The 27,329-nt window shown below is 32.9% G+C and overlaps 2 protein-coding genes and 2 non-coding genes across 10 annotated transcripts in view; all 4 read left to right on the top strand.

The window, feature by feature from the left end:
• Snurf (SNRPN upstream open reading frame) overlaps positions 1 to 9,024 on the top strand; it is an 89,523-nt gene extending 80,499 nt beyond the window's left edge. For all 7 annotated transcript variants that reach the window (XM_051174173.1, XM_051174171.1, XM_051174167.1 and 4 more), the window contains exons 2-4: positions 3,642 to 3,737; positions 5,099 to 5,260; positions 8,909 to 9,024. In XM_051174173.1, coding sequence (XP_051030130.1) covers positions 3,642 to 3,737; positions 5,099 to 5,216 — 214 coding nt within the window. In that variant the 3' untranslated portion in view covers positions 5,217 to 5,260; positions 8,909 to 9,024. The remainder of the gene's footprint in view (positions 1 to 3,641; positions 3,738 to 5,098; positions 5,261 to 8,908) is intronic.
• Snrpn (small nuclear ribonucleoprotein polypeptide N) lies at positions 8,926 to 14,426 on the top strand. The gene is made up of 7 exons (XM_051174166.1): positions 8,926 to 9,051; positions 10,018 to 10,169; positions 10,716 to 10,827; positions 11,709 to 11,861; positions 12,439 to 12,577; positions 14,035 to 14,160; positions 14,260 to 14,426. Exons 1-7 carry the CDS (start codon positions 9,049 to 9,051, stop codon positions 14,295 to 14,297), a joined length of 723 nt encoding a protein of 240 aa, XP_051030123.1. The 5' UTR covers positions 8,926 to 9,048; the 3' UTR covers positions 14,298 to 14,426.
• A 2,012-nt stretch (positions 14,427 to 16,438) lies between these two features.
• On the top strand, positions 16,439 to 16,511 carry LOC127214046 (small nucleolar RNA SNORD107). Its single transcript, XR_007833768.1, has one exon. It is a non-coding gene; the product is annotated as a small nucleolar RNA SNORD107 (small nucleolar RNA).
• Positions 16,512 to 22,969: 6,458 nt separating this feature from the next.
• On the top strand, positions 22,970 to 23,036 carry LOC127214041 (small nucleolar RNA SNORD64). Its single transcript, XR_007833763.1, has one exon. It is a non-coding gene; the product is annotated as a small nucleolar RNA SNORD64 (small nucleolar RNA).
• The last annotated feature ends 4,293 nt before the right edge of the window (positions 23,037 to 27,329 follow it).

Genomic DNA, 27,329 nt, shown 5'->3' with positions numbered 1-27,329 from the left:
CATACCTTTTAAAATATCATATATGACACAATTTATTTAGTATTAAGTTGTAGGAACATATTGCTTCCAATATCTTTTGGCTCAACTTCTGTTTCTGACTCTTTACAATTTGCCTATTATGACTCATCATTTTGTAAATGTTAAATCACGCACCTTTGAATATTCTTTCTCCATTTTCAGGAACTCAGAAAAAGGTCTTAATTGTTTAAAGGCTGGGTATAACTGTAACTCAGGCTCTGGCCTCAGTCCAATCTCGCTAGACCTGTAACTGTTATGATTGTTACTCTACCAGACACTAATTTTAAAATGGTGTGTTTCTTTCCTTTGATTTAGAAGGTATTTTAATCAAGGAACTTCACTGTTGAAAAAGGTGCAATGTAGAAAACTTATTCGAAAGGGAATGGAGAGTGGGGAGGGAGATGACAGACAGAGGAGAGACAGAAAATTTTATAGCTGTATAAACTAGATTGGTCTTCCTGTTTCAGTTTACCAAATACTAAGATAACAGACATGGGCTATGAGGCCTGGAATTTGCCATTTTGAAACAGGTCTTGCTATAGAGCCCATTATGACCTTGAGCTGAATGTATAGTAAAAGTTGGTGATGATCCTTCAGATTTTATGTTGATCATTTGCTGAAAGAGTTTTAAGTGCTTCAGTGCTTCCAACAAAAACGATCATAAACACACTAAGGTTTTTTATATTTTGTTTCCTTTATATGGATTAAGGGGCGCCTATGGTCTTGTCTGTCCCTTCCTTTTTCTGGGGAGGGGAATAGTGTGGAGGGGGTCGGTTACAGCCTTGGAGATTTAATTGTTGCTTTTAACCTCCTAAACTCATTACATACAGTGTAGCATGGAATCTTGGCAATTCTGTGTGACAGCTGGCCCAGGATTTTCCTGCCATCAGTTTTCCCCAAATTTTTGCTTGAAGGCACTAACTTTTCCTAATGTCAGGGGAGCACACACTGGCATGGTATCAAGGATCTCTTTTTTTTCCCCTGAGATTATCATTAACTTTTAAACAGTAGATACTAAACAGTTTTGCGAGATTCTTATAGGAATAAAGGCTTCTAATTTGCAATATATTTCCAAAATAGAATCTGCTGGTGACAGTGATTTATAATAATAATAATAATAATAATAACAATAAACAATAATAAAACATGCACAGATCTAAATTATTCCTTAACATTTACTTTTTCCTTATTTGCATGTTGGAGCATGCAATCATCTTTAGAAGTGCCATTTTTATATGAATGCCTGCATTTGAACTTATTTCAAATAAGCTTCTTAGGTGTCTGTTTATAAAAGTTAGATTTAGAAAACAGAAATAATAAAATAATTTTGTAGTGATAATTGAACAGAGCCATTTTTTGCCCTGATTAACTCAGTAATTGGTAAGAATTTTTTGACAATTTTCTTTGCAATGGCAGAATTTGGGCTTATAATTGTGTTGACAGGTTATCTATTTTATTCAAATTTTATAAAATGGGCCTGCTGGTCTTCACCCTAGCAATAATCATAGCACTGTGATCCTAAGGACATTTATGTATCAGAATCAGGAGTTCATTTTCATCCTGTTTGAAGACAGCTCAGGATACATGAGAGACCCTGTCTTAGAATATTAAATTATCAAATATAGTTCTGAGTACAATGTAAACAGCCTGGATCAGATCTTCATTTCTGTTTGTAAATGAATGCATTCTAGTATATAATGTAAATTAGGAAACCTGCTTACCTGTTTTGAAAGCTGGTTTTGCACTTTTTATCTATTTGGTATGAAAGCTGTAAAAATTTTGTTCATGGTATGTCTTCCATGTGAAATTCCATCATCTCTAAAACCTCCACCACCATTTTTTTTATTATTTTTGTTTTGTTCTAAAAATCTGATTTCAATCTATAAATTATATAATCTTTTCTCTTTGTTTTGGGATTGTCCCACTATAAAGTCCAGCTTATCTTAATACCTGTGGCAAGCTTGTATCATAGGAGTGTGCAGTGAACCGATGCAATCTTGGTTAAAATTCAGTATATTAAGTTGCTTATAATACAGATGTCATTTTGTCTTTTGGAAATCTTAACCTGTTTTTAAATTTAATTCATTTTCTTTGGATTCTTTAGTACAGCAGTTGATGTTTTCTTAAAACAAACAGATAAGCAAAAAAAAAAAAAAAAAAAAAAAAAGCCCTGTTAATTACTGGTAAAGTGCTTAATCTAAAACTTTTGCCAGTTTTAAAAATAGGCAGGATTCAGACAATTGGCATTTGGATTCTGTTGAGAATCCTTCTTGACTTGTCAAGACTTTTTTTTGTCTTCTGGTTTTGTATTTCTAATATCAGTGGCAGTCCCTAACATGGCCACCCTGAGGCTGTCAGTTTTCAGTTTAACAAAATGGCTATTTTGTGAAGTGCTCCCAGACCTTAAAATGGTAGTGGGTTTTTTCCCTATTTTGTTGATAGCATATTGTTTTAGCAACCTTATTATTTCTTTATAAATCCCAAATAGCTAATTTACATAGTCATTTTTAATTAATAATTTTGCAATGTGATTTTTTAAAATTCTTCATTAGTTTGCTGTATGAAAGGATCATGATCTAAAAATAATCCCAAATATTTGGAGTAAGCTTTGCTATTTTTGGCTTGTATATATTTGTATGTCTGTGCATATGTGGTATGTGTATGTTAAATCTGCATATATGTTTGAGACTATAGTAGGAGATGAATATATTAAATATATTTTACTTAAATTCTTGACTTAAATCCAGGTTTTTTGACATAATGTCTTTCTAAAGAAAGCTAGATTATGTTTAAATATGTTAAAGACTAGTAGGAGATGAATACATTACTTCATTTCTTGATATTTAAATCCAGGTTTTCTGATATAATGTCTTGCTAAAGGAAGCTAGATTATGTTTAAATTAGAGATTCTAATATTTTTAAGTAGAAAACATTCTAAATTTTCCATGTGTTGATCACTGTTATTTGAGACATGGCCTCATGTGTTGGCCCTGACTGGCTCAAAACTCAATATGTAAAACAGACTAGCTTTGAATTTCGAGGGTTGTTCTTGCCTTTGCCTCCCAAGTACTGGAATTAAAGGCACACCTTGCCAAAATTTTAATTAGATTATTAATATGTGTTAATATTCAGCATACTAAAATTATAGGTTATAAATGAAGACCGTTTTACATTTAATTTTATTTTATTAGTTTGTGATGGAGGGAGAGGCAGCATGCATTCTATGGCATATATGGAGTGGGTTCTCTCCATCCATATTTTCAAAGGTCTAGGTATTAGCATTTGATTATCTGGTTTGTATCAGTGGCTGGCAATGACCTTTATCTCAAGCCATTTTATCAATCCTATGTATATTTTTCAGTGTAAGGACTCATATCCAAGGCTGATCCAAATTTTTGTAGGTAGCTGAGGGTGTTCTTGGACTTCAAATTTATAACCCCATCTTCATCTCTTTAGCGGTGAGAGTACAGGTATATACCTACCACTCTCTCTGCTTAGAAAATGCTGGGACTGAATCCTAGGGCTTCCTGTTTTCTAGGCAAGAAATCTTAGAACTAGTCCCAACCCTTAGTAATCCATTTAAATAAAATTTTGTTTTGTGAAGATTTCTTTTCCTATTTCAGGGATCGCTTACACCTGAGAAGAACTACTGAACAGCACGTGCCAGAGGTGGAAGTCCAGGTCAAACGTAGAAGGACTGCCTCACTGAGCAACCAAGAGTATGTAAAGTCTGGGCTAAAAACCAAGTCACAAGTGTCATACACAGAGATCACAGTGTTAATTGAATACCCAATACAGAAGATGTAACAAAATAATGAAATCCTTAATTGTTCTAACTTAAGTCAACTTCTATTATTTATTTATTAATTTTACATACAGGATTTCTCTGTGCAGCCCTGATGGCTTGAACTTACCTGGCTCCACCTCAGGAGTTCTGAAATTAAAAATGCACCGATATGCATGGCTTGTTAACTCTTTCATTCATTGTAATGTGACTTTCCCCCTGATGTTTGAATTAATTGTATGGGTATAAATTTTATAAAGATTTATTTTTATCTTATGGGTGGGTATTTAGCTTGCATGTATGTCTGCACCATGTATGTAGCTGGTATCCACCAAGGCTAGGAGAGGGCATCTGGTTCTATGATACTGGGCTTAACAGAAGGTTTGAGCCACCATGTGGATGTTGGAAACTGAACAGTAATCCTAGGAACAGTTTGTTGCTCTTAACGACTGAACCATCTCTATAACCCCTCATTTTTTGCTTTCATGTCTGTATGAGTGTGAATGTGTCCATGTGTGTATGCACACTTTGAAACAGGTTCTTGCCCTGGCGCAAGCTGGTCCTGAGATGATTGTATTGTTTGTACATTCTAGGTGGTGTAATAACTGATGGGCCATTTATTTATTTGTTTGTTTATTAAGATAGGGTCTCATTCTCACATATCATTTGTAATGTACTATATAATAAACTAAAATTACTGTGAGCTTGTGTCAGTCCACTTGTCTGCCCTTCCTGTGTGCTGCTATTATAGACATGTGTGACCAAATTTGGCAGTTTGATGACTTTGAAGGAGAAAAATTTGAGTTCCTCAGATCTCTATTATGTATAAATATTATATGGCATGTAGGGAAAGAAGTCAGTTAGGACACTAGGATTAGGTAGTGCCTTCTTGGGAGGATAAGTAGGAATGACCGAATTAATGTTTTATAACTCTTAGCAAATCCCTTGCCTTGTCACAGGGGTGAAAGTATTGTTTTCACATAATAAATACAACTGGAAAATGTGTGCATATGATATTGAATGGTTCTATATGAGTACTCTAGGGTGTACATCCACATACTGATTATAAGTATCTAGTGGTTGTGGTTCATTATTGTGGGCAGAACTTTATTGGTGCATACATTGCCTAATTCACTGTATAATATTACATTCAGTACCTAAATGGAATGTTTTAAAATATACTAGCCTTTGTCAGATGACCCTTTTAAAAAGTAGGCTCTCTAGAATAAAGGTGTATTGCTGTCTGCATTGATAAATGTTTTTCTGTGATTTAAAGATATTGTGTTCTTGCTATAGGTGTCACCTGTACCCACGGCGTTCTCAGCAGCAGCAGCAGCAGCAGCAAGTTCCTGTGGTTGATTTCCAGGCAGAACTTAGACAGGCATTTTTAGCTGAGACACCAAGGGGTGGTTAAAACAGTATTGAAACATCAAAGGTGGTGGAGATCAAGGAAAACAGGTTAGAGTTAATTCCAAAATTAACAGAAATAAGAGAAATACAGCATCTAGAGTTTAGTTGATAAAAATTACCTTTTATTGAATACTTTATAACGGCAATAGAAACAGATATTTTGTACATTTGGTATCAGAATAATTATGATTTTAGTATATCTACTCTAATGAGCATCATGTTTTCATACACTATTTAGAATGCATTAAGGACATTTTAATTTTCTTTTTCCTTTATTTTTAAACATTATAAGAAACATACTTCAAGCCAGGCAGTGGTAGAGCATGCCTTTCATCCCAGCTGTTGGGAGCCAGAGGGGGAGGCTCCCTCTGAGTCCAAGGCCAGCCTTGTCTACAAAGCTATACTGAGAAAACTTTTCTTGATAAAACAAATAAACAAACAACAAAAACTAGGAAGCATACTTTATTTAATTTATTAGTGAAGGTCACAATACCATATTTTCTCTGTTAATATGTAACAAATTTTTGTATTAGCCTTTATTACCTTAAAGGAACTGTATGCTATCTATAAATATTTTATTATTCAGTAGGCTTACAATTCTCAAGAATTAGCACATAATGTAATAAAATATTATCCATAATGTTTTGTGATGAAGATTTATTTAGATTTCATTCTTTTAAGAAAAAAAGCAGTTGAAATATGTTTTGGCTTTTGAAGATCATTTTCTTTTAAGCCAAATTATTTCTTGTTTTATGAGACAGGATATTTCTATATTATAGCCCTACAATCTGTGTAGACCAGGCCTCAAACTCAGTGATCCACCTACCTTTGCCTCCTGAGTGCTGGGATTAAAAGTGTGTGCCACTACCACCTGGCTCTAAATATTTTAATTATAAAATATTAGTATGTATGTGATTTTTTTCCTGCATATTTGTGCACCATATGCATACAGAGTGTAAAAGATGGCATCAAGTTTTGAGAAACTGGAGTTGGAGATAAGTTCTGAGACATGACACTGGCAGGAATTAGATCATCTAGAAGATAAAATAGTGTTTTAACTGCTGAGACATCTCTATGCCCCAAACTAATTTATTTGAATATTTTCACATAACCATTTTATATTTTCAGTTAGTGTTTCTTCTCCATATACTCCATCTGCTCTTTTTTGTGTTTTTGAGATCACGGCTTACTATAAATCATGTAACTCTAGATTCGCTCTGTGGCCAAGAAAGCATTGCCTTTATGAATTGGATGGTGAAATGATAAAGGCATATACTATGATGCTAGAGTTATTAATCAGGTTTTATTTAATATTCAGATGGGATCTTACTATGCACACTTCACTTGGCTAGAATTCACTTTGTAGTACAGGTTGGGATTTTATCTAACAACTGCCTGACATTGACTCCAGAATACTATGATTAAAGTATGGGCCATAACACCTGCTGTTTTATTTCTATATTTTAAAAGTTTATTTTATGTTCATGGTGTTTTGCATGCATGTATGTCTTATGTACCATGTGTGGACAGAAGAAAGCATCAGATCTCCTGGAAATGGAGATGTTTGTGAGCTGCCATGTAGGTGCTGGAAATAGAAGCTGGGTCCCCTGGAAGAGCAGCCACTGTTCTTAACTGCTGAGTAATCTCTTCATTTATTTATTCTTTTACACTTTATTTTTTAGACAACTTCACACTGTGTTGCTATGACTTAACAGGATATTTTGTGTAGAACAGATTGTCCTCAAACTCAAACACCTCTACTCTCTGCGTTCCAAGTGCAATAATTAAAGGCATGTGACACTATGCCCAGCATTCTTTGCTGTTTTTATATGTTTGCAGTGTACTTAAATCATATCCAGTCACAATTCCTTTTTCACTTTTCTTGAACCTTCTTTCAACTTCCTGTTGTCATTTTTTTAATGTAATTTTAAATAACTTACTGTGTTCATATAGTGTTACCCACTTGGACTTGGACTGTAAGCTACATCACTGAGATAAACTGACATCCTCATGTTCACTAGTTTTTAATTGACAGTTGTGTGCAAGGAAAGTATGAGGCCTTCTAAGTCTACTCCGTCCATCTTTGTTGGAATGTTGACTGATTAAGTCTTGTGCAGCCATCCCTATATATTTACTATAAAATTCTGTAATTACAACAACTCTGCTATGTACAGAAACTATTTCCAAGAAGCACTCTAAGGTCATAATCTTTATACCACTTCTGATGGCTGTTTAGACTGGGTGGTAGGTGTACAATAAAATTTAGGACTGAATATTCCACTGTTGCTTATTTTCTGCACATTGACCATTTACAAGTCTGTTAACCACCAAATACCATATAAAGAATCTTCACAGATTAAGAGATGAGAAATGAACAAATCTATGGGTATAAGGTTAAGTATTTAGAGGGAGGTCTGATACTATGTCAATTTAACAATAATGGTTGTAGTTGCCCCCATAATACCTATATTCCTCAGCGACGGGGTTCTTGGCCAGGTTTTAGTACAAGGCATGCCGGCCTGTGGAACAAATCTTAAGTTCATTATTTATTAAAATAAACGTTATGATTTTTCAGGAAACTGCAGAGGCTAAGAAGGCAGCAAGATTCTATGGATCTATATATAGAGACATATAGTAATAAGTTTTCATTTTGATTGTATGAGGTGAACTTGAACCCTCTGGGAAATAATACCGGGAGCTCTCATCTCAGCCCACTGAGCCATCTCAACTTTAGTCAATTTATCTGAGCATGATCTTGTGTGCCTTTAATCTATGCACTTGGAAAGCCTAGACAGGTGGATTAACATTATGAATTCCCGGCAGGCCAGTGTTATGTAAAAAGAGTCTCAAAAAAAATTGAATTAATCAGTGTTAAAAATTTCTACATTTAAATTAGAATGCTATTTATTACTCCCTTAACATCCAGGCCAAGATGGTTGTTATTTAGGTCACAGGGTTCACAAATAGATTAGACATTAAAAGCCTTCTAGCTGTCTTTCAGTTGTGTGCCATCCAGCCATTGAACTTCTGTTTCAGCATTCTGAATACTCTGATTATAACCATGTTCCAGAGAGATCAGCTTCTATAGTTTATACTGGTTATTGTCATACTTGTTTCTTGGTGGGGAAAGATTACACATCTTGATTTTGAAGATGGAGCCAGTAGTTTTAGACATGTTAGGCCAAAAAGTAGATTTTGAACGAAAGAGTAATAAGGCACTACCAAATTTTGGGGACGAAAAGGATTTGAGAGATATCTCACTGGTTTCTAAAGAATACCAGGGATTGGTCCCAGCACCCACATTGAGGATCACAACTGTAATTTCTGTTTCTAGGGGTTCAATGTCACTTTATGACCTTGGGCACTAGGCTAATGATGAAGTTTGTAAAACCATTTGCTAGAAAGTAAGAGACAGGTGGATTTCTGGAGGTAAAAGTAAACTCTATTGACATGTTAGCCATAAAGGATGACAGCTCTAAATGGAACCACTAACATATACACACAGGAAGTTTTGCAGTACTGGTAGCCAATTGGTTTCAATGATCTCATGGGTATAATGAGTATTAAGACAGGGCTGAAATTTGTTCTTTATTAGATATGCACACATGGATATTTATGAAGATACACTATTTGAAAATTATTTATTTTTAAACCATAATAGATTAAGATATAGTTACAATGTTCTTCCCTCTGCAGGACCCATTTATTGTCTGTGACTCTTCAGTCAACCTTACATTGTGTCTAAGTGAACCTGTATCACACCTTTATTTATACTGCTCCCAAGTATTAAGGATCTTGAAATTTTACTATTAAACGGCTATTGTGGAACAGCAATCATGGTAAGTAGATTAGCTGCTACAATGACCCCAAATCATAGTTTCTCCTTGTGTGCAGTTTTTTAGGTACTAAAATTTAGAAATAGGAATTCATTAATAGAGATGTATGCTCATCCCATTGTATAACAGGTAAGAGATGGGCTTTATCCTTTTAGTGATAATCAAATTTTTTGAAAGAATACTGAGGGATGTCTTACCATTTAGTTTTTAGTCACCTTATAGGATTCTTCAGTCCAATTGCAGAACATACACATATTACTTGGAAATATTTTTAAAACAGAAATAAAGGTAGATATGGGGAGATTTTTCGAAATCAGGAATACCATAAATTTTAAAGTATGACACAGATTATTAAGGGAAAAGATGTTACTTCCAATGCCAAGAATTGTGTTTGAGATCTTAAACCCTGGATTTTGGGTGGAAGAGGTAGGAAAAATAAGAGCTCAATCTCATCTGTGTAACAAGTTCAGTGCCAGTCTTGTTCCTTAGTTCCTGATTAAAAAAATTATAAGGATTTTGTTTTTTTGTAATGGTGATGTGGGTATGATGGATTCTGGGAGCCTTTGGAGAGAGGGATAGTGGATAATAATGAATTCATTGAGTTGGTGGTATTTATAATTTTTATAAGTCTTTTTAGGTTTACAAGAATAGTTTAGAGGGCAGATACTCTGTTTATGGTCATTTAGTGGGAGAAAAGCATAACAATTTTTCTAGCAAGTCTAAAGGAAACTATGTTGAGGCGTTTCCATCTTAGAATACATTTTATGATCCTAGTAGACAGGATAGGTCCTTACTTAGGTTCTGAGAAGTACAGAACTATTTAAAGTAGCTCTTAGTCAAGTTGATATTTCAGTATTTTTGAAATGAAGAGGAATAAAGGGAGACAAACCTTGTAGGTATACATAATAAACGAACATAGAAAACTAACTACACATGAATTTACCCTCTATGTTCCTTTAATATTTGTAGACGGTGGGTAAGAGTAGCAAGATGCTGCAACACATTGACTATAGGATGAGATGCATCCTGCAAGATGGAAGAATCTTCATTGGCACTTTTAAGGCTTTTGACAAGCATATGAATTTGATCCTCTGTGATTGTGATGAGTTCAGGAAGATCAAGTAAGTCTTGATTGGGTCATGATTTGGGAGACAGAAGCAGTAGATAGACTTGAGCTGGAATAATATCACATAGGGTGACTGAAGTGATACAGGAACTGTAATATGACCATTCTGTCATCTTACCTCATCATCTTTTCAGAACTAGATCACATCCTTATGGTATCCATGTCATTGAATGCAAATGATGTTGGCAAAATTCAAACTTTGTCAAATACTCTGTCAATATTAGTTGGTTATAATAACTTCTAATGCACTTATATTGTTAGTATAATTGAGGCTTTAAGCTCACCCAACTTAAAATGCTTTGTCATGCCATTACGTCTATATTTTGCAGATCATTTTGGATACTTGTGTAATGTCCAGGGAACATACATAGGAAAATAATTATACTATTTATGCATGGTAATTATGTCCACAGAATAGTTAGGCAAATAAATTACTTTATACATGAGAAGCTTAGCACTACTTTTTGTCTAATTGTTACCTTTGATAAGTAAAGATGTCAAAAATTTACTTAAGTGATTTTTATTGACTTCTGATTTATAGGCCAAAGAATGCAAAACAACCAGAGCGTGAAGAAAAACGGGTTTTGGGTCTGGTCTTGCTACGTGGAGAGAACTTGGTATCCATGACTGTGGAGGGTCCACCTCCTAAAGATGTAAGGAGGATGTAGGGCAAGATTTATATGTTTTTGACTTTTGTTTTTAATTCATACATAAAGGGCACATCTATAATGTGCATGTTACTTAGTTACTTGATTGTATTATCAATATATGTAGAGGGACACTAATTATATATAATCAAAATGTGCCTAGTACTTAATATAAGTAACTGGTTCAGCTGTATCTTCATGAATTAAGAGTTTATGATTTCACCTATAGGCTCCCTAATTTATGGTAAGGAATGAAATTTTAAAAATAAAATGTTTTATATTACTCTACTTAGGGTATAACATTTTTTTTAACAGTTTTTGGTGCCTACAGGCAATGATTAGCAAACACACAATATAGTGGTCTAACTCTAAAGAACAATCACTGGACAAAGTAGACAACCTCTCACATATGCACAAATCTGTGCAGAAATGTACTAAAGTTTAGACTTTGCCGTGTACTTTATTTCTCCTTTCTAGTGTATTGAGAACTGACATGCTCCTTAAATCACCCAAAGCATTGCTAATATTCTGGTAACAATATGATACTTCTGTTACAAGGAAAGTGAATATGAGAACTGAAAAAGCAGAAGGTATAAGTCAATTTTGGAGGGTGGGAAAGGAAATAAGCAAGGAGTTGACTTCTTTGTTTATGTAAGGATGTAAGTTCATAATTTTATATTAAGTATTCCAAATCTGAAGGACACTGTAGATAATCTGTTGTATTATACCATCACATGTATTTATTGTTTAAAACTTATAGGAGCTTCTAACATGTTTGATAGAATTTCCTTTGAATAAAGTCACTCATATTAAAACAAAATAGACATGTTGTTTAAAATACATGTTTTTTTTTGTTTGTTTGGTTTTTTTTTTTGTTTTTGTTTTAGACTGGTATTGCTCGTGTGCCACTTGCTGGCGCTGCAGGTGGCCCTGGGGTTGGGAGGGCAGCTGGAAGAGGAGTACCAGCTGGTGTACCTATTCCCCAAGCTCCTGCTGGATTAGCAGGTCCTGTCCGAGGAGTTGGAGGTCCATCCCAGCAGGTAGGACTAATACAAGGTTTTCTACTAATGAAAAAATATGACTAGAGCCTACCTAGAACTGAGTAAATGTAGAAACATATCTGTGTAACTATACCATTTAAGTTGTATATGTTCTAGAAAGACCTGATAACTCAAGCATGTATAAGGAGGAGGCCAGTATATGCTACCTGACTTGATGAGTAATAAAATATTCAGCTGTATATGCCAGGTTGAAAAATCAAACAAAATCTTATGAAATTGTGATATGCTATGATTTAAAAACATGAGGCAGAAGTTCTTTGATTTCCAAATTCTGGAGAGAGGCACATCTCTGAGTTCCAGGATAGCTAAGATTATATAGAGAGACTATGTCTCAAAAATAACAAATAAAAAACTAATAATTTTGCCTCAAAACTGCAACTCAGCAGGAATATATACTTTAGCATGCTTATACTCCTGGGTTTATTCCTTATCAACTTAAAACTAGAGTAAGATAAGTACAAGGTAGCAATTAGTAATTGTAATAGAACATACTAATTCTGTATATGCTTTGGAAATGAGTACTCCTGATCTTTGTATTTTTGGCATAACTTTTCAGGTCATGACTCCACAGGGAAGAGGCACTGTAGCGGCTGCTGCAGTTGCTGCCACTGCCAGCATTGCTGGAGCTCCAACACAATATCCACCAGGGCGTGGAACACCTCCTCCACCTGTAGGCAGAGCAACTCCGCCTCCAGGTAAGGGCTCTATGATACATATTAATAATTTCGAGTTCTAAGAGATTTTATTTTCTTGAAGAAATAACATATCAAAGTATTATGAAAGAGATAAGGCATCATTTATTTGCCTTGCTAAGAATTGAGTAACTATGTTCCTATCTTTATTGTTTAGTTTTTATTGAAAATATATTAAGAATCTATATTCTGTTTGTAATTTCTTCTCCAACAACTCCTCCCTATTTCCATAATTACTCAATTTGACACCTTTACACCTTTATTTTCTCTAACTAGAATATGAGCAGACATCAAAAAAGTAGTAATAAAAGAAAATAAGGTACTTAAAACCAAATAAACTAGGTTAGGAACAAAAAAGAATGGAAAAAGACAACTATAGTAAAAGCTGAAGAAACATACATAGATACCAAAAACATACTTGTGAATACACAGAAAACTCAAACAATAAAAACAAAGCCAGAAACCATAATACATAACCAAAAGAACTATAAAGTTAAAAATTACTAGTATTCAGACAAAGCTTTATGAGAGAAAACCCTTCCAAAAAACACTTGAGTCAGTATTGTGTTGGCCCTACTGCTAGGCATATTGCCTGTCTTTAATGTGGTTTGTATATCCATTGAGACTTTATTTTTCCTTTGCAAATGGTTATCAATTGGGAATAGTTTCTGCTGTAGGTATGAGGACTTGTGTTTACTTCTATTCTAGTACTGATACTCCCATATGGCTTAGACCTGTGCAGGTTCTGTTTGCTACGACTGTCTCTTAAGTTTGTGTGCATAATTGCTATTGTGTCTGGAGGGCCTTGTTTCCCAATTGTCTTGCATACTCACTGACTCTAAGGTCTTTCCTCTTAAGTAGAGTTTCCTCAGCCCCAAGGGGAAGGATTTGGTGCAGGCATCCCATTTATGACTGAATATTCAAAGAACTTTCTCACTGTAAATTGTCTGCCTACGGATCTCATAAGTTTGTTTCCATCTACAGGAGGAGGAAGCTCCATTGACAATGGTTGAACAAGTCACTGATCTATGAGGATACCAGAATGTTGTTATTTCTAGATTCCTCTAGTGTAATAGTAAGACTTTGTTTTCCCCTAGGTTCATGGCCTATCTAGATCCATATTCTTGGTCATCTTAGGACCTTTGTCTGAGACAAGTTTCTACTCAAGGAAAGCAACCAAATAATGTTTAGTTACTCCCATAGTATTTGTCACCAGTGTGTACCAGTGTAACTTTCTGCCAGGTCACCATTTTAGATCACAGGGTTTGAAGTTAGGTTGCATGAAAGATTTTAGAATCTTTGCAGTTAGGTTGGTACTCTATTAATAAAGTACAAGGAACTTCATTTCTTGCTCACAGTCTTAGCTCATTTCTTTAACCACTGTTTTGTGCTAAATCATAAGAGCATCATTTACTGAGTTGACTTACGAAGAGTTTACTTATGGTTGTCATTTTATTCAGGAATTATGGCTCCTCCACCTGGTATGAGACCACCCATGGGCCCACCAATTGGCCTTCCCCCTGCTCGAGGGACACCTATAGGCATGCCCCCTCCAGGAATGAGACCCCCCCCACCAGGAATTAGAGGTTAGTGGCTATGTTAACATCTGGGAATGCCATCCAGATCCTTTAATATTTATATACTCTTGATAACTTTAATAGAACTTTGTTATTTTTCCTTTCTAGGCCCACCTCCCCCAGGAATGCGTCCACCAAGACCCTAAGATATGGTTGATAAATATCAGCCTTACCTTTTCCCTGCATTGTGTCTTGTGAAATTGTGTAGCCTGCAAGCTTTATGACCACTTCCTTACTGCATTAATTATAGCTAATAAATGCATAGAGCAATTGAATTGAGGTTTTCCTTTGTCGATTTTGTTAGAGTCAGAGTGAACCTTAATGTGTTTTGTGTGAAATTACTGTAAAAGAGGTAAATACAGAAAAACAGTTTATTCAAGCTGTTACCTTAGGATAAAATGATTATGGTGTTTTTTCCTGATTCCTGACATTTACTTCATGCATTAATTTACTGGTCAAAATCTTGAAGATTTAATTCACATGACCCTCTGGTCACTTTAATCTGTCACACTTAGGGATGTTTAGAGAGTTACTCACATAATTAAATTCACTTGAATTATGATAGTAGCTTATCTTTTTCTGTGATCATTAATTAAAACATTTGCTTTTGAGAAAGTTATTCCAGGATTTAAAATTGTTTGTAATCCATATAGTATGAAAGACCTTATCTAGGAATGAAATCTATTATTCTAAGTATTAATCTACCAAACCTAAATAAGTATCAGTGCATAGGCACTGGGAAATAAAGTTGTGCATGCTTGATATAAGGATATGGCAATCTCAATTTCATATTAAGCTTTTATCTGTCTTCACCATTAGTGTAGTAATAACTACATGCATTGAGAGAAGCAGATGAGGTCTTTGAGTCATAGTAAAGAAATTCCTTTGTAGGTTAATTTAATTTGAATTAGTCATCAACAATAGCTGTTTTATTTACAGTGGGAAGACATTTCTAATGGTATAGGTAAATTACCTATATTTAACTAAATGGAAATCTAATACATGATTATTGTATTTATATCGTTTTTACCCCTCCTTCCCTCTTAGTTCTTCTCATGTACTCCAAGTACATCTATAGTTATACACACAAATGAAAGCAAAAAATGGTGTATTGTTAGGTAAATTATTGTTTCTTTTCTCTAAAATACACTAAATCTTCCTTTCTCAATAGTCAGTTCTCCATCTGTGTCTCCCTAAATATCTTTGATTGGCATCATTTAAATTTCTTTCTCTTTTATACCTCAGAGATGGGATTTCTTTGTATGTTCCTGACGTTCCTGGACCCCTTGTAGACCAGTCTAGTCTAGTCTTGAACTTAGATATGTATTTATCTATGGATCCCTAGTGCTGAGATTGAGGCCATACACCACCACCATCTCATTCATTTTCTTTTCTTTAGCAGAGCATATGGAGGTTTATTATGGGAAAATGTGAAAAAACAAATGTACTCAGCTAGAAAACAATAACCTTGTGCCTAGCATGCTTGAAGCCATGAAATTTATTTCCCAAAAACATAAATCATTTTTATTGGTAGAACCCAACATTAGGAAAGGAAGTCAGGGGGATTAGTAACTAGTTCAGGTTCTTGGCTATATATGCAGTTAGTGGATAGCTATTTATAGATAAAACCATGTCTCAAAAAAAAATGGAAGTCATGGAAACTTTCAGTGTATTAATTAGTTCTTAATTATGACCTGTCCAAGTATTCTTAGAAGTCTGATATTAATATATTGGTAACTGGTTTCTTAATTCTTATAGGGCACTGGAGATAGAAAGTGAATTATTAAAGTGATAAGCCACTAGGAATTAGATGCCTAAAAATTTCCAAACTTGTTACTATGTCTATAAAATAGTTACTTTAAATAGGTGAAATGGTTAAATTTAAGAATTAATATTATGATTTTTTTATTCTTATTCATGATTGCATTCTAATGTATGTTTTTCATCTCAGAATATGAAAATTATATTATGCATTAAGGTGTGCTATTTATTCTTTTTGTTAAACAGTATCCAATCCTGAAATAATTTATATATATATATATATATATATATATATATTATGTTCATGTTATCTTAGTCTCAGATGATGTCCTTTTGTCAATTTAGTTGATGACTGAAAAGAATTTCATCAGTGAATGTTATGAAGTTTCATGAGACTGAATACCACCCTGTAGTATTATAACAAGACTGTAAATACTAATAACTGCATTTAAGACAGAAACATAAAGAATGCAAGGTAATGTAATCTTTTGATTAAAAAGAGAGCATTTTGAAAAGGCCTTGACTACGTTTATGATGACATAGGACCTTGTTTGACAAAAAATGATTTAAAGAAATGAGCTTGAAATAATTCTGAAATCTAGTCAATGTGCCTCACTACATATTTTATTGCTTATTTTTCTAGTAGAAACTATTTGTTTAGATGGGCATAGTGGTGGTACATACTTGTAATCCCAGCACTTGAGGCTGAGGTGATGATTACAAGTTCCAGGCCCACCCTATGTTGCATAACAACATGCTTTCTTAAAAATGAAAGCAAAAAATCATGAAAAAATAAAAGCAAATAATAATGATGGGTGTGAGATCATTGCATCCACAGACCTGGAAAGTGCAGTATTGCACTTTTCCACTTTCTCCAATATCTTTTCATAAATGTTTTGAGATAATTTGTTTTTGCGTTTTTATTTTGTTGAAAGCAAAACTTGAAATGTCCATGGATCACAAAAGGCATAGGCACCTGATGATATGGAAATAAGAATGTATAAAAATGGAACTCCCAAGTCTTGATAAATGGGATGAATCATTCTGGATTTGTAAGTGATATCAATCCGGAGGAAAGGGTAATATTTATGGAGCATGTACATTGTGGAATACGGTGAGTATGGCAAGAGCCTGTTCTTTTGATTTCTTCTACACTTGATTAAGTTGGACAGATCCCATCATAACAAATTTTACCATATTATTAGTTATTGAACAAATGTATCAGTTCATTATGTTACAAATTTTGTGTGTCAGGACATGTTTTAAGATTTGCAATAGAGAACAAAGAATCCATTAATTTGCTGACTCTAATATTAAAGCTGACTATTCTTATAATGCTTAAATATTTGGCTATATTTTGTGTGTTTTACCATATGATTGGATGTTTTAAGGCATTTGTTGAAATGTGTTATATTTGCCATTTAAGTTTATTGGGATGAGTTATTTTCTTGATAAGGAACTTTTACTTAAAAAGAAACCTGGCAATTAAAGGCACAAGAGTACATCTACTAATGAAACAAAGATAAGTAGCAAGTATTATAGATCCATTTGTTGAAATACTTATGAAAATATACAAGAAGACCAGGGATGGCCCTAGGGATGGAACTCAGATTGTCAGGCTTTGCATCATCATGTATCTTTACCCATAGAACCACAATACTTGCACTAGGGTAATGATTTCTAGCAGTTGTGATGTTTGTGGCAATTTATAAAAGAATGAAACTTAATACTTCATTAGCTCTTTGTTTAATGCATGATTTTTTGCTGTTTCCTTCAACCCTGCTCTTGGCTTTCCCTCTGAAATATTGAACACATTCAAATCAATCTTGTTGGATTCAGAAACTTCCAAATATGTTGTTAGTAGTATGTTGACATTTTTGCTGTGAGTCACAAGTGATAAACAAAAGTTTTCTATTTTTCACATGTGTTCATGTGTGTATATGCATGTGTATGTTGCAGAAACTACATTTTTATGTATGTTAATGCAAATTCATGTTGAGAACAAAGTTGTCATATTTTCTTGCTTTCCACATTATAGAGACTGGGTATCTCATTTGAACCTAGAAATTCCTGATTTGCATAGTAACTAACCTGATATTGAGATACACTTGTAGTGCTAAGATCACAGTCTACCACGCACACCTACCATTCACCTTATGTACTTAGCCTTATTTCTACCATTCATTTAGAAAGATCACACCTATGTACACCCAGGGAAATTTTTAGTGTTTTTACTTATCTAACTTAATATGTAGAGTAGCTTTACACATTATTGTTTCAAATAATAACAGCTGAAATTATACATTAATGTGTATATTTTAGGACATATCTATGATCCTGTACTCTGGAGACAAAACGAAGAATATTAATACAAGTTTTAGTTAAACCTAGTAACATAGTAAACTGGGCCATCAAACTAGAACCAGAAATCAAGTAGTAAGAAAACCTTAACTGCTTATATATAACCCCATCAGCGCTCTTGGATGGCCATGTTTGTCATGGTAATATTTTGTCAAAAAATATTTTAGTTAGTGATAAATGTTAAGAATTCATTTAAAATGCTTGCCAAACATTAACTCTTGCATTCAACTATAGTGTTCCAGTCATAGGGTACTGTTAGAGCAGTGTAAGTAGGTAAGTTAGAGCAGAATTCATAAGAGCATTAGTAATTTCAAATATAAATCAGCAGTTTTCAAATTTAAAGTTCAGGACAGCCAGTCAATTTATATTTGTTTGGAATCAAGTAAATATTTATTTATTTATTTATTTTTTTGAGACAGGGTTTCTCTGATTAACAGTTCTGAAACCTGCTTTGTAGACTTGGCTGACTTGATTTCACAGAGATCCACTTGCCTTTGCCTCCTGTGTGATTGACTCAAAGGCGTGTGACACCACTGCTTTGTTAGAAATAATCTTTGTGGAAGTTTTACTTGGAGATGACATACTTTTCATTGAAAATCAGTGTTTGATGTAGTCACTTTTGTTATTGCTTCCTTGTGTCTTCTTGATAACTTGTTAAAGCATCTGCATCAGTATTACACTTTTTGCACAGAAAATGACCTGCATTCCCAAAACATATTAACCAACGTATACTTAATATTGGGCAACCAGCTAACAAAAATGACCTTTAGGTTTATCATTAATTATGAAAGATCAGCCTATAGCTTATCCCACTGGCTCTTATACCTTAAATTAACTCATTTTTATTTATCTGTGTTACCACATGACTCATGGATCTTACCTGACCTCCTGCATGTCTTGCTCCCTCTGCCCTCCTGGTGACTTCCTCCTAGAGCTTAATCCAGAAGTTCTGCCTAACGTCTTTCTGCCTAATTATTGGCTATTCAGCTCATTATTAACCCAATCAGGCAGTACCTTGGCAAAGACATATGTTTACAATTGTAAAAAAATGATTTTCCATAAAAACTAAATAGAATATTTTACAACTTTATTCTCTTAACATTCACAGGACAGAGGAACATTTGGCCTTGCTTCAGGATAGTATTTGGACTAAGATTTTTGAATCTAGAAATATTCATTTTGTCATATTTTAGGTAACTGTTTCAAAAAGGGTTAAATATTGACTTACCATGATTAAATATTGGTCATTTTTAATTATAGATAGATGAACTATATTTTCTTTTCTGTAATTAATTAGAGGGTGATTACACTTTGAGTATTCTTGAATTCCAAGGAAAAAGGAGGCCTGTGGGGAAAAAAGGAAAAGGAAAGGAATAGTAAATTAATCATGGGTCAGTAATGGTAACTGGTCATGGCTAGTTTTCATTATGAATTCTTAGGAGGTATGGTAAGCAATTCTCTGTTCAAGGAACATTTGCTCCACCTAGTGATCTCCAGCCACTGAGGAGAACTTTTAAAAATGATTTAGTATTCACAGAGACATTAAGGTCAGATAGGTTGGCCAAGAATAGCTTATCTGTTTGACTGTTTATTAATAATATATATATATTTTATATATATATTATAGATATATATCCATAATATATATATATAATATATTTTATAGATATATATCTATAATATATATAATATATATTTTATATATATATAATATATATCTATTTATTGGCTTGTTGGCCCATTTAGTTATCTGTCTAATATTTATTCATTTATTTGTTTATGTGTTTACTTATATTACACTAGAGTAATAAAAAGCCTTCATTGTCCTGAGAAAATACTATACTGATGAGCTATGCTGCTATTCTGTGTGAGGTTTATGAAGAGACTGAAATAGGCAAATAAATGTTTATCATATTTTTGCTCTTCAATAATTTGGTGTTCAGGTTAATCTTTCTTTTCTGTGAACCAAGTAAAATATGAGGTCATTTATTACACATTTGTGTGATTTGAAAAGAATCGTTAACATAGGTTTTCTTCCTCACAGAACTTCACATCATTTTGCCCTGATAGCTAAATATAACATTTTATGGACATAGAGAACAAACTTTATTTTATATCCCATAGTTATTAGTGAGGACTTTTGTAGTAATCTAATGAATGAAGTTGAGGCTGATTAGGCAAGAAAGCTTTAGGAGAGAAATAATTTGTAGATTGAGAAGAAAGAAGCATTTACCAGAATCATTATGGCGGTGGTTTTCTTTTTCAACATTCTTTGCCTATCATAACACCCAAAATGACATACTAGGAGTAAGATACATAAGTTTATTAAATAAAACATTGAATAACACGAAGAAGTAAAAGTAGGTGGAGCACATGAAAATAAGATCACCAGTTAATGGTCATTCATAGATATATAGCCAGCTGTGTTACATAATAACCAAAATGAATTCAGCAAAAACTACCAAAGGACCCATAGGCTTGGGAATACTGGAAGGATGTCTGCCTAGGCTGCACTAAGCCCTTTATTTCTATCGACAGTAATAGTTAAACAAGGAAATATGAGCTCACAGTTGTAATTCCAGAATGCAGAAAATGGGTACAGAAGATTCTGAAGTATTAAGTGTAAATAATCTGTGTAAGCTCCATGAGAACCCATTCATATACTTGAAAAAATTAAAAATCAGTAAGCATTAACACGAAAAATCTGACCTGCAAATTTTCTTTCTTTCTTTCTTTATATATTTATATTTTTCATATCGATTCCAGTTCTCCTCTCTCTCCCTCCCTCCCTCTTTCCTGAATATGTAGTGTTGGCATGGTTAGAAGTAACTGAAAAGAATTTAAATCTTTCGTAGTAAAGTGAGGTAATCATAGCTAAAGCTTTTGCAGCTTGTGTAGTCACATGAAATTAATGGAATAATAAGAAAATTTGAAACAATCAAATTTCTCCTACTCTTTCACTACTTAAATTAATACCTTTTAAATTATCATCTAGAAGGAAAACAATCTTGATAATACTGTGCTCATTAACATTTAGGTGTTTTGGTCATTCTCACGCATTAAATCAAATTAAACAACACAGATAAAGTAACTAAAGAATGCTAGTTTACTTTATACATTTGGAGGAATGTCCTGAGCAAAAAGTTTGGTTACTTTCAAATTAACAAATATACCATTATTGGTATTCCATATTGGAATCCACCCCCAAAACTATCCCTGTCCAAAACAATAGTGGTCATTAATCATCTCTATTTGGAAGAGTTTAGTCTACAAAAGAAAATGAAGGATCATGGCTTAGTAGCACAGATTCAATTTGGCTCATTTCATTGCTCCTGTGTAGTACCAGTTGTATGAAGATTTGTAATAACAAAAGAGATCATGAATGAAAGAATTTTAAAATACCTTGATTGAAACATGAGGGAGGAAGGTTATAACAAACTGGGGAAATCTTATTTATAGGAATCAAGTTCTATTTGATAACACTCATATATTTTGACTACTGAAAGCTAGTTACTTGTTAAAAATGCATTTTAAAGGTTTTGATAGTCATCAAGATATTAAGTTTAACATAAGTGTGGGCAATGATGGGCCTACATAGTGGCAAAAATAGCAGAAAATAGAGAAAATGCATTTGTCATATGCATTATAGAATCATTAATAGGTGAGCTCCTTTTATGCCTTCTGGAGGATCAGTTAATACTTAAAATTGTGTAATAAAGCCTAACAAAGGACAATTATCTGTGACAGAAGGTACAAATTTTTGGATGATTTACTTGTGGGAATGGATGATTATTGACTATTTCATGTTACTAGATCCTGGATCACTTATTCTACTAGTATCATGTGTTGTGCCTGTGCATTTATTCATTTGCATATTTATTCAGATTGAAAACTGTGCCCATGAGTACGGTTTGTTCTATAGTGTTAAAATAGAGGATTGAATCATTTGTGTGGATTGTTTTGGTTTTTTTTTATCTTTTTTGGTTTGGTTTGATTTTGGTGATTTTCACCTTTTGAAACATTTCATTATGTCATGTAGCCAAAGTGGCATCCAGGTCAGTTGGCATTCCTGCCTCAGCCTCCCAAGTGTGGGACTACAGGCTTACACTCTTCCTTCTATCTAGAAGATTCATTTATTTAATTATTCACTTTTATTCATTGTCTCTTTTTGTATGAGTGCACGTGGGTTCCAAAGCTTTTTCTGTCATGGTGTTCTGGTGATCTGAAGTCAAATTTCAGGAATCAGGGTTTTTTTTTTTTTTTTATGTCAAGATGTCTCTGAATCAGCTTATCACTGATTCTCATGTTAGGGTCTTATACTTTGATAAAAACACTGTATATTTTTGATTTTTAAAAATTTTGTGTATGTATTTTTGTGTGAGAGACATAATATATACAGGAAAAGAATTTAAGAGTTTATATTGAGGTTTGAACTCAGTACCACCTCTATATCTCATTAGGAAACTAACCACACATTTATAATGCATGCTCCACATTGTTTTTAGTGTTAGTAATTTAATCAGAATCTTATCATGTGAAGCAATTCCTTTGTCCATGAACCCCAAGTTTCTTTATCAATTAGAAACTTAACTCAAAGTCACTGTCTTTCCTATGTTATCAGTACCTAGGAACAAAATACATACCACATCCCATTATTTACAGTTTTTTTGTAAATTCATTGTAGTATACCTTGGCTGGATTTATGATGAGCTGTATTCACTGAGCATGATGAAATAAGGCTCAAAATGATTACTCTGAAGTCTAGCCAAAGTGTCCGTTTAATGACTTAGGCAACAGCATTTTGAAACTTAAGTTATAGGACATAATATCACAAGTTTTTTCAAGGAGACTGGAGCTGTAGATTTTTCCAATATATTACAATTGGTTTTATACCTATTACATTTTCCTTTTTTAAAATGCCTGAATATTCTTTTCACATAGTAACTTTCACCTTCCATTCTATTTGATAAAGAAACTTGAGAAAGCCCATGGAAGTTAATGTGTTTATCTTTTAGTCTCACAGATCTTCCATTTGTGATAGATTCTTGAACATGTTTCTAGTCATTCTGACTGCTTTTCCATTTACTATATTGAGATATTGCTAAGATTTTTAGTAAGGCATCTGCTGATTTTTGATATTTCAAGACAGGGTTTCTTTGTGTAAAAGTCAATCTTGCCTGTCCTGCCTGTTTTGTAGACCATGCTGACTTCAAACTCACTGAGATTGGCTTTCCTTTGCCTCCCATGTGCTGGGATGAAAGATGTGCATTACACCACCCATTGGCAATCATTGATTTTAGAGCAAAAATAGGAATTTGATATTTACCAGAATGCTGAGATTGTATTAAGAGGTTAGTCTTATCCTCACAAGGCATTGGTGGAATATAGAAAATTTTACTCTGATATAAAGAGGGGGATACTTAAATTAATTCTGACTATAGATCTGAGTGTGAGTAATGATTTTGTAAACATAGTTTAATTTTGTGGCAGTAGCAGAAATTCTTAATAATTTGGGACACTTGATTTGGCAGAGTCTGGATGATTATCTCATATTTCAGCCAAATATGAAATTAGCTTCTTTTAATTGTTTCAAAAATAAAAGTAGAATTTCCATATTATAGAGTATAAATTTTATGGGATTATTGGGGTTATCTTATCAATGAGAACTTAATATGTTCCATAATCATTATGGGATTTTATTCAGTATGCTTTTTTATGGTAATCATACTTATATGTTTGTCTGAGAAGCTTATGCGAACCTGCGTAACAGAAAATTTCTTTGGATTCAAGAATATCACCCTGTTACCTCAGATAGAATATCCTTTTATATTGATATACATAGAATAAACCAATGAAACAAGTTAATTCAATATTATGTAGGTTGCATTTAAAAATCATAAATTACTAAGATGATTTTCATTGCTTATTCAGGATTTTCTAGGCTTGTTCTTATGCCAAGTTAAAAAGGATTTAATAAATAAAAGGGTACCATTTTAGAGCAATGTCCTCAGTGATACAGTTCACATGGCTTGACCCCAGTGACAAGATATTAGATGTTATTTGTGAATGAATCTGATGTAAATGAACATTTTTGCCTTCATGATAATAATGTTTTCTAGGAACATAAATTTGATTTTTTTTTTTTTGGCATTTTAAAAAGTGTTCTCATAGAGGCCCCCACATATATAAGCACAAGTACTAATGCCATTGTAGACTTAACAGGATACACATTTAATGGGAAATTTCTGTTAAATTTTTATGATTTTCAAATGTGTTTTATATGTAAATACAGAGTTCTTTGTATCCAAGAAATCCCATGTATAAAAAATAGGATTGGAGAAAAGTCAGAATGAGTCAAAGGAGTATAATATCAAGTAATTTTAATTACTATAATCTAGTAACCATATGCTGTAGGTCACCAAATACCATTTTTATTCCAAAGCCATAGGGCATACTATATTTGTATATTTCAAATTATCACATGTTTATAAATAACATTTATATGGGTTTTGATACATGTTATAAATAAAACATAATTTCTGTTTTATATTTTTAGTCTTTGATATGATATAAGTATGATTGTTCCCTATTACATGTATTTATATACAGTTTTATATACTTATTAACTTACAAATTTCTCTATACTTAGATAAAACAGCAGTTGCTAAAATACAGGCTTACAATTTGTTGTCACCAGAGACTATTATGGGGTATATTAAGTAGTATGTTTATCCTGAGGTACTTTGTAAATTGGGAACTTCTAAGTAAATGTAAATATTTATTTTTTTATCTTAGAATTGCTGTATCATATTTTGGATATACAAATTTAGTCACTAACATTTATCAAACAATAGATTTCTGTCATTGAACCTTTCATGCTTCCATTTATCACTGATATTCTTGTGATTGTAAATGGTCAGTGAGAAATAAGAATGATTAGCACTCCCTTTGTTTGATATCTGTGAGGATTATAATAGTTATAGGTTTAAGTAATTAATATTGTGCAGAGCGATATTGTGCAGACTTTATCCACTCTAATTCAAAACTTATTTCTGCCTGTGTTTATTCATCTTTCTAAAAATCTGGCCTGACATTGTTAAATAGTAAAGACATTGTTAAATGGTAAAGACGTAAGAGACTAATTCTGCATAGATTGTCTGAAATTCATACTAAATATACAAATATATTATATATATTAATTATGATGTCTTAACATTAGAAAATCAACTTTCATATTTTGAATTTAATTTATGAGGTTTATTTGACCTACTTTGTTACTATGTATGTATGTATATATATGTATATATATATACATATATATACACATATATATATATAAAATTTGTGTTTGTATGCCTATGTGTATAAATTCTGATTACATTTCCCGAATGCATTTTAGTTTTAAAATTTAGGATAAATGCTGTTGTGTGGTAAAATATAATGTACTAACACTCAGGATGTTTCAACTACATGTAGACACTTTATATTTTAAAAATTTAACAAATAGAGAGACTCTGTTAACACATGTATTTTTATAAAATTTTGTCTTTATTAATACCTATGTGTAAAACATTGGCTGCTTATAGTTTAGATTTTAAATGTATATGGATTGTAAGAAGACAAATTTATTGTTACTGCTAAAATGTTTACCTTTATGTAGGGTTCGTATGTAGGGTTCATTAGATTGATGTGATTTTTAATGTTGAATTACCTGAACATTGTGTTAACAAAGGTCTCTATATATGTGCATATATATGATATAGAAATATAAAATACAATTCATGTATCAATGTACATTCTACCATGTTGTCAAACAGTGGTCTCTACAGCTCCTAAATTATATATGGGTATAACACATTAAAGTGTCACTATTTTAAGTACAGTATGTATGCTATATAAAAGGCATTTGGTTTCATTATATTTTTCTGGTCATTGAGATTTTTGATACAATTTATTTCCTCAAATGATCTAGATATATAAGAATCTCTTCATCTGATACATGACAAATGTAACTTGTAAGTAATGAGCTATTTTTATATCCGCATCTATTAATTCTAGAGATATTGAGACCTAGAAATTATAAGATTATGGATATGTTGTAAATACTGTCTTTTGCATTTAATATGACTAAATTATATAGTTTATAAAGGGTATAATGAAGCTCATAGTTTTTCATATCTGATTGTGTGCCAGAAAGAAACTTAAAAATACTATGCATTTGCTCTATTTTCATAATAGAGTAGCTGACAATATTTTTCATGTGAGTTGCACATTAAAAAATATGTCAGGTTATTCAGGTGGCTACTTGAGCATTAACAAGCCTGCTGATGGAACCTCTTTCTACTTTTTTTGTCAATTTTTATGAAGATTTTGGTACTACCTCTTGGAACACTACAAAGTTTTGTGTGTTTCCTGGTTGCATGACAATATTCAAGACAAGCTTGTAAATACTAGTCAAATACAAAATTTTAACATCTAGTCTCACTAGATGTATAGAGTGTCACAGGGTATAATTTTGTAAATATAACATTGTAAACTTCCATTAAATTTCTGGAAGTAAATATTAAAGTTGAATATTTTTTCCACATAGTGCTCATTATTTAATTTGGTAGTTGTGTAATGAGATGTTTTTTAAAGAATATTTACTTTTAACTTTGGTTACTCATCTCAAGAAAAATCATTATTCACAGAATAAGTAAGGAATATTGTACATTAAAGGAAATAAATCTTAATTCTGTGTTTGTATTACTTATAGCCCATTTTGTAAATATTTCTTTTTAGTCATTGGAAGCATAGGTTGAAAGGGTTTCTTCTACAGTTAATAAGTATCATGTTTACTTTCATGACAGAATTCAAGATAAGTTGTAAATAACTCATATACATCTCAGTTTGAAAAGTCCTTTTTTTTCAGCTGCACATTCCTAATAAAAATATAAGCCTGTAAATATTACATTGTAATCTAACACTTCCAAAACTAATCTAGCAAATGCTTTTTCAATGCAATAGATAAGTGCTACTCAGTGTATTAATTATAAAATTGTTTCTGGATAGTACCT

The sequence above is a fragment of the Phodopus roborovskii genome, unplaced genomic scaffold (genome assembly GCF_943737965.1).
Source record: "Phodopus roborovskii unplaced genomic scaffold, PHOROB, whole genome shotgun sequence".
NCBI classification, from domain to species: domain Eukaryota; kingdom Metazoa; phylum Chordata; class Mammalia; order Rodentia; family Cricetidae; genus Phodopus; species Phodopus roborovskii.
Note: the sequence above shows the minus strand (reverse complement) of the source record. Positions and strands in the feature narration are given on the sequence as shown.

Coding starts and splice junctions, on each gene's coding strand:
- Snrpn (XM_051174166.1), top strand. Junction 10,828..11,708: donor AGGGTCCACCTCCTAAAGAT/GTAAGGAGGATG, acceptor TTTTTGTTTTAG/ACTGGTATTGCTCGTGTGCC. Junction 12,578..14,034: donor CAGAGCAACTCCGCCTCCAG/GTAAGGGCTCTA, acceptor CATTTTATTCAG/GAATTATGGCTCCTCCACCT.